At 33.3% G+C, this 7,955-nt stretch overlaps 1 protein-coding gene across 2 annotated transcripts in view; it reads right to left on the bottom strand.

The window, feature by feature from the left end:
• Positions 1 to 5,549: 5,549 nt before the first annotated feature.
• The window catches only part of LOC131071431 (uncharacterized), a 47,013-nt gene continuing 44,607 nt past the window's right edge, over positions 5,550 to 7,955 (bottom strand). For both annotated transcript variants that reach the window (XM_058007256.2, XM_058007254.2), the window contains one exon: positions 5,550 to 6,359. In XM_058007256.2, coding sequence (XP_057863239.1) covers positions 5,972 to 6,316 — 345 coding nt within the window. In that variant the 5' untranslated portion in view covers positions 6,317 to 6,359 and the 3' untranslated portion in view covers positions 5,550 to 5,971. The remainder of the gene's footprint in view (positions 6,360 to 7,955) is intronic.

Raw genomic sequence — 7,955 nt, 5'->3', positions numbered from 1 at the left:
CGGCTAGGTTGAGGGATGGCAAGGCATAATCAACAATTTCACCTTCCTCAATATCTTGGATGGGGGGATCAAATTTAGCCTCTAGAATATCACCAAGGGATGTCATTTTCCCGAGCTATCATCAAGGATGAATCCCCCAGCACTGGGGTTGAAAATGACAGCAATTTTACCAGACTGGGGGGGAGCGCTTTCTCCATCCACAATTGGAGTTTCCTGAATTTCATTGTTTGGAAAAATAACTTCTTTTGCTTCTATTCTACCTCTAAGGATTTCCGGCTTAATTAAATATATAGAATGCTTTGTGATTAGCTTAATAGGTTTTAATGTTTGCTCACTAATTTTCAAGTTAACCAAGATCTTTACATCCGATGAATCCAAATAATTTTCTTCCATACCCTCAAAACCCCCCAAGAGATCACCAATTTTCTCCAGGTTGTGATCATGGATTAATTCCATCGGAAGGTTAGGTAATATTATCCATTTGGGCATAACTTCATTTTCAAAATCTTTGGGGGAAAAGTTAGGTTTCCATTCGAAAAACTTAAAACAGTAGCCCTTAAAAAACCTAGGCTCACCATGTAACAACCGATTTTTCAATTCCACAGAGATGCAAAAAATAAAAAGAAAATCATTTTCCAGGGAAGTGATACTTACCTCATCGTCGAAGGAATTATTTAGCCATTGAATGATACTTTCAATAAGAGCTTCATAACCACACCATTTGCCAAAGAAGCCTTTGTTTCTACATTTGCCCCATGTGTCGTTTGTGCAATGATTGCTAATAATGAGCGTATGATGATTTGTAGCTTGGCTAGGGGCAGATTTTGAACTTGGTGGCGTGGAGGGAAGATTCACAGTGTTAGTTATCCCTTGGGGTAGTGAGCTCGAGTTGTGGGTCTTGATTCCATGAGGTCAGGGGGGCAAGGAAGGAGGCGAAGGTGGGCATTGTGGAGGCTTAGAGGAAGAAACCCTTGGGCTAGAGCCTAATTTCACACAATTTGCACATGTGCCAAAGCAAGGGGTGGTGGTGGTAATGGGAAGGATCCACATGCTTTTATTCTCCGCCAAACCCCTAGGGCCAGAGGGCACAAAATTCTTGATGCGCCTTCGAGATGACCGCCAACCAACCCGGAATGAAGACCCTCCGAAAAATAAATTAGAGGTGGGAACAGGGCTCACTTGTCCCCACGCTCGTCCAACGGCCCTAGCGGCAGATGCAGAGCCAGAAGATGTAATATTCGCAGGACTATGGATAGCCTTGTTGGAAGGGGGGAACTCTGGAGCCCTGGCCACATTCAACCCAAAATTATGATCCATATCATGTCGCTAAGCAACATGGATACGATTCACACCGCTCGCGCAAGGAGGCAAATGAGAAAGGATATCAAAACGATTTGCAGAACCCACCGCATTAACATGAGCCACCATTGACTGGGCAGCCCCATGAGAACATGTTTTTCGCAGGGTTTTTGCTGCATTTATTCGCAGTAGAGCCACATTTCTTCGCGGCAAAGCCATTTTTATCAATTCTTAGCTTTTTACTTCGACAGAGTTTCGACATATATATTAAAGATAAAAGAGAGATATATCTTGATAATTATTAATAACGTTTATTATTACTTATAATAATTATTATATTATTTATAATTAATGGTTATGCATAATAATTAGTATTTTATTTTTTAGTATATTTAATTTATATATCATTAATGTATTATAATTATTTTATTAACATGTATAATTTATATTCCATTATATATTACTTATTATATTATCATCTAATAATTTTATTTTTTATATAATATTATATAAGAATTTATTATCTCATCATTATATTAATAGATTAATTATAGCTACACATTTAACTTTATAATATATTTATAATTTATAATTTTATATATTTTTAAAATAATTAAAAATCAAATGGATTTAAGGATAAAAAAATCAAATGGCTTTATCAATTATTGCATTATCAAAAGAAATATGACAAAATAGTTACTATTATGTAATAATGGTAGTTTTGTAAAATACTATTCTATGAAAATGCCAAAAAAAAATTCAATGAATAGTCAAATGCTTACATCATACTAATAAGACTATAGACTACTATAGAGTACTATTATCCAATAGAATAATAGATAAAACAATTTATATATTTTGAAAAATAATTGAAAAAATATAGACATTAAGAAAATTGGTCAAACTATTTTAATTCTTGATTGTCATTGGTTGATGCTTTGACATTAATGGATTTGGATGAATGCATAAATATTCCTACCTAATGATACTTGATATCATTTAGCGATATTGTAGTGGGGTCTCACTTAAAGCCATGTTAAGGCTCTCACTTAAAGCCATGTCAAGGCTTTTACATAATTGATGCATGGTGACGAATTCTCATGTGGAAGAGAACCTTAATGTGTGTAGAAACTTAGTGTATAGGAAAGAAAAAATGAGTATTATTTTGCTAAGGTAATTAACCTCACATAGGTTAGAATTTTGTAATACATATATTTATTAATTTAAAGGATATTTGGGGGATGAATTCTAGGCATATGTTTTTGGAGATATTTTTGCAAGAACTACATGTGACTTCAATACCATGTGGAAGTGGGTACATAGGCAATCGTTGGGTGAACAATGCCCCTTGACCTATTTTTGCAAGGGAGGGTTTATGTAATAGCTAAAAGGTTTAATATTGTCCCTAAACTTGATTATCTTCTTTATATGCTTCAACTTGAGACTAAATTTTCATTAAATAGTTATGAACTTACCTTCTAATTAACATGTTCTCACTATATAAATCTAAGCCAAAAATAGAAAATCTATGATCATTAATATTACCTTTTTTGAGGTTTGTGATGTTTGGCTTTCCAAAATCTACTTCAATCCTAGATGAACTTTTAGAGACTATGTCTTGATGTGAATGTGTGAGAATGCCTCTAGGATTGTCTAAACTAAAATTATTAGTTTTGTGTGGACATTGTGGTATTGTGTCTCGGTTTACTAATAAGTATAGGTGATATAAGTTAGCCTCAAGGCCTTGTGAGGTCAACTCTTCCAAATATAAGGGCACGATAAAAATTTGGCCATGACATGGCCATGAATGAATTAGGAAATCTTGTGAACTTTGTATCTAATGATGATGAACTAAATCATTATAATATGGTGGTGTAAACAACTATTGATTTTTATGTTCTACTTGTGCTATAAATGTGTTGGTTTTAGAATGGAGTTCCTAATCACTACCTGTCCTAACTACAAGCAATTAATGACAAGCATTATCAAATATGATGTGTTGTTTTGTTCTTATATTTGTTTGGTGAAAAAAAAAATTATGCTAAGCTTTATGATTGGTAATATACAAATAAGTTATGCCCTCAAAATCAAAATATTGTCTAATATCACTATACTATGAATTTCATTTTGAGTTTGTAAATAACAATTGAATGAAGTAAACAACATTTGAGATTACTTCATGGTATGTACTTGTTTATGTACCCATGATCGACTAGAAGCTAGCTCATGTGTTACTAATGCATCGATAATTTAACCCCAAGACATACTAGACCGTGTACAAGTAACGAACCTCTACATGGCATTGTAATTGGATTAACTAGTCTAAGGTGCAAACCCTTAAAGACTTCTTAGCATCACAACTAATAATAGGAAAGGGGCTCTATCAAGGCATAGGTAGAAGAGAATTGTCCTCTTGGCAAAGCTTGTCCCATTCATCTTGATGTGATCATCTAAAATGTAAAACCTATGAAAATGTCAAATAAGCTTATCATAGCTCCAACAAAATGTGTGCTTTGTCGAAAGAAGTATTCAATTGTATCATATGGTTAGTTCACTTTCACTAGTGTACAAACGATAGATGCCAAAAGCTACCTATTTTTATAGGGTTTAAATAAGCTTTTGCAAATGGCATACAAGTGATGGAAATCAAGATCTATCTATCTCAAGAATTTAATATTAGGATTAGTGTATCAAAAGGAATGTTTGTACCTCACGTGTTGTGTCTACCTAAGGCATGGTTCTTAAGGTTTCAATAGTTAAATCAATCTAGGTGATTGATGGTACAAGCACTAGTCTTCAGCAAGGTAAAGCCATAAGACATCGTGATTGTGTTGATTCAATTATAAGATGAATCAAATGCTTAGTGGGCTACAAAAATATTACTACTGATTTTCATGTTATGTTGTTACACTTATGCCCTTGCTAGTGATGGCACAAGTAGTATGAGATGTTGGTCTCATCATCACAATTGACAATAAATTCGAAAAAAATACGAGACTCATGTAGTATGGAATGCACCAACATTCTTCTTTCTAGCAAAGATATAATTAAAGGTTTGTGTTATTAAACCTAATAGAATGAAAGATACTTAGAGTAAGTTTGGAACCCCTTCCTTGATTGCCAACCAGAAATCGTGTGTACATGTGATGGTGTTCAAGTTAGTCATATTATATTTAGGTGATGCATGCATTATATATTCTCATTGGATACTTGTTATATACATGAGTTCATTACAGTGTGTATGTATGGGATGTCCGTATAAGTTAGTTGTTATATAGATTGTGCTGATTCATAAGTTTTGTTGGTTCGTAACTAACATTTTACTAGAATGCATTGGTTGTCATACTATCATGTTTGGATTGAATTAGAAGCATAACCATTGTGTGTATGAAGTCTTTCTCAAAATGGGATACATGGGTGGAGCCATCTTGAATGAACCATAAAGAATTAGATTAGAATCTACAGATTTGTCTTGTTATGTGAGTTTATCTTATTCAATGCAAGTATATACATTTGTAGTGTAAAGCCATAATCCATGTGATGGTTGAATAAGGTTATGAAACTAACTCTTCTAATTGAAAAGAAATTGCTTGGTTGATCAAGAGGATATTGAAGGTGTAATGAAAAAAATTTAATGCTAGTAACCAAGGGTGGTTATTACAAAAATATCAAAGAATATTTCATGTGAGAACATGTCATTTCTTCAATTCAATGCCAAAGAATATGGATTTTATGAAATTAAGGTTTATTCATAATAGGAGAAAAGAAACCTCTTAGAGGTGAATATCATTTATCAATAGTTTTTCGTAGGAAACAAATACCTTGTGATGCACAAGTCTCAGAAGACTATACTCCAAGTTCGGGAGCCAAGATTATTTCACTGGAATCTTCTTGATTTATCTCGACGGAAAATAGATGAAGGGCCACTATTACAAAGAGGATAAACCATTGAGTCTTCGTGATATTGCAGAGAACCAAAGTCATCAAATCAAAAGGATTTGACCAAGTGTTGGGAGATTTATGTTCTATATAAACAGTAAAAGTACGGTAATTGATAGAGATTCATGCAATTGAAGTGGAACGTGGATCCTTCAAAAGGTGCCAAACTAAATTCAATTTAATTAAAAAAGGTCAAACAAAAGGAGCTTTAGATTTTACAGATGGATGTCGTTGTAACATTGAAGATGGATTATTGCAAACCAACCAAAAACAACAACTCCAATTCATGCCAAAAGCAAAATAACTCATACATTTTATCAGATCCGATTCATCTCCCTCCATCCAAATTAATGCTAAAAACAAAATAACCAGACATTTGTGAAACGCAGAATCATTTCCAAACATGGCAGGTATAGGGGGGAAAACTCGAATAAAAAATGAAAGAAAAGGGGAGTGCATCACAGTGAAGGAGAGAATAATAATGATACAAGCCTAAATTTAATCTACCGTACTTGCTTAACTATTTACAATTATTTTCCTACAACACAACATGGTCACTTCACGGGCCCAAAATCTTTAAATAAAGTAGAAATTGGCTTACAAAGTTTTGCAGCCTTGTAATATTCAAAAAAGAAAATGAAATTCAACTCAGAAGGCATATGAATGTTAAACACAAACTTTGTATACCAATCAAAAAGCAGATGATAGTCAAATAAATATAAATATATGAATCTCAGATAAATTTAAGACCACACTCTCTTACACCTTCAATGAGGGCCTTCAACTTGCCATGGTATTTTTGTTCTCTTTTCATGAAAATAGAAACGGCAGGAATATCTTTAGATAGAAGACGCTCACCCAAAATTTTCCCAATCTTGTTAGCAGCAGAAACATCACGAGTGGATGTCATCGTAGACCTGAGCCCCTTCTCTTGTGAAGAGGCGGAGCAGGCAACTGTAGCTGTTGGCTCATGAAAAACTTGGGCTGTGACAAATTTGTTGGAAAAATTCATCTTTAAAACATATGGCTTTAAATATTTTATGATTCTAGTTGGAGGAGGAGGTGGAGGAATGACCATCTTCTCTGCAAAAGATTCCCTTATTCAAATTTTTCTTCCTTCACTGCACGCAAAGTCTTGCTGTTAGCCTATAACTTAATAGAACAGGAAACTCTATCTACTTGTGGTACTGAAACATTGAATTTTATAGAATTTCAGAATGAAATATGGCTAATATCTTTTACATATCAGATTTGTTATAGAGAAGTGTCAAAAAAAGAGTTTAAATTAATGAAATTCAATTATTTTTGTTATTACATATTGTAGTCTATAATATCCACTTTGCAAACAAATAAGAACAAGAAATATGACAATGGGTTCTCAGGAGGAATTGTTTTCTCAACAAAAAGTTAAGGCATTAAGCAAAAGATTTTATATATTACATCTTAACCTGGGTCCCTACACAAATATCCACCAAAGACAATGCTGTTGCCTCTTTTTCCTATTCTGTATTTAAGCTCAACTGAGTCTCCGAGTCCAACAAAGGAACTGCAGTGTCTAGCCCTAGTTTCACAACAATCTAGATTTCAAATATAAATGTCATAATGATCTTCTTTTAAAATACAGTACCTGCTTCAAATTAGGTAATATTTTCATTATTGGACATAGAGATAGAACCCTTGAACAAAATGTTGGAACAGATTTAAAATGTTTATCGTGTGTTCCATTGTAGTACACAGACAAAATCCCTACACAAAGTTTCAAAAGAAACAAGATTTAATCCTATGTCGAGTATGAAGAGGATCTTATTGATCATTATGATAGCCCATGAAACGAAGGTAGTACAAGCAAAGCTGGATTTGCTCCTACAAAAAGTTTAGAAGGAAATACGATAAGACATTCAGTCCAGGATTGGAATTGAACCTTGTTTAGAGAAAACAATGAAACAATCCTCCTTGAGAAAAATAGATGCTTGATTTAAATTTGAACATAAATGCTCAGTTACCAGGTTCATCCCTGTTAACTTGCCAGTTCAGATCCGGATCCAGATCTGATGCGGGCAGTGCTGCAGCCAGAGTTTGGAATTTGGCCTATGGTTTTGTCTTAATTGAACCTGGGAGAACCCATAATGTATTTTGATGAGTTTTTTTCAGAATCTCCTACGAAACCAAAGCAGGTTGGCCCCTTAATTGTTTCTGGAATCCCCTTATCACAAATCTGTTTATCCCTTATCACAAATCTGTTTGTCAGTTATAACCTAAGTTGATGGTTCGGGTTCAGGCTCGGGGATTATATTTGATTTGGAGGTTCGGTCAAAAAAAAATTGGGGTTGGATTTGTTTTGCGTTTGTTCATACAAAAGCATATAAAAAAGTATGTATATAAGATTTTTCTTTAATAAAAAATAAAAAATATAGTAAAATAACTATGTACTAGTATGGGTAGGGGTATGGGTAAGGGTTCATGGGAATGGCAATTTTTTTTCCTTGGGCAAGGGTATGGATACGGATATGTCAATTCATATATATATATGTGTGTGTGTGTGTTCAAATAAGTTATAAATCCATAAATTAAAATAATATTATATTAAACTTGAATATATTATACTAAATTCAAAAACATTAAAATAAAAAAATGTTTAAAATTTTAAATTTATGTATTATTTATATATAAATAATAATATTTTATAATTAAAAATCTAATTTTAATATATCGAATAA

Source organism: Cryptomeria japonica, chromosome 6 (assembly GCF_030272615.1).
Source record: "Cryptomeria japonica chromosome 6, Sugi_1.0, whole genome shotgun sequence".
In the NCBI taxonomy this organism is placed as follows: Eukaryota; Viridiplantae; Streptophyta; class Pinopsida; order Cupressales; family Cupressaceae; genus Cryptomeria; species Cryptomeria japonica.
This window is presented reverse-complemented; position numbering and strand designations above follow the sequence as displayed.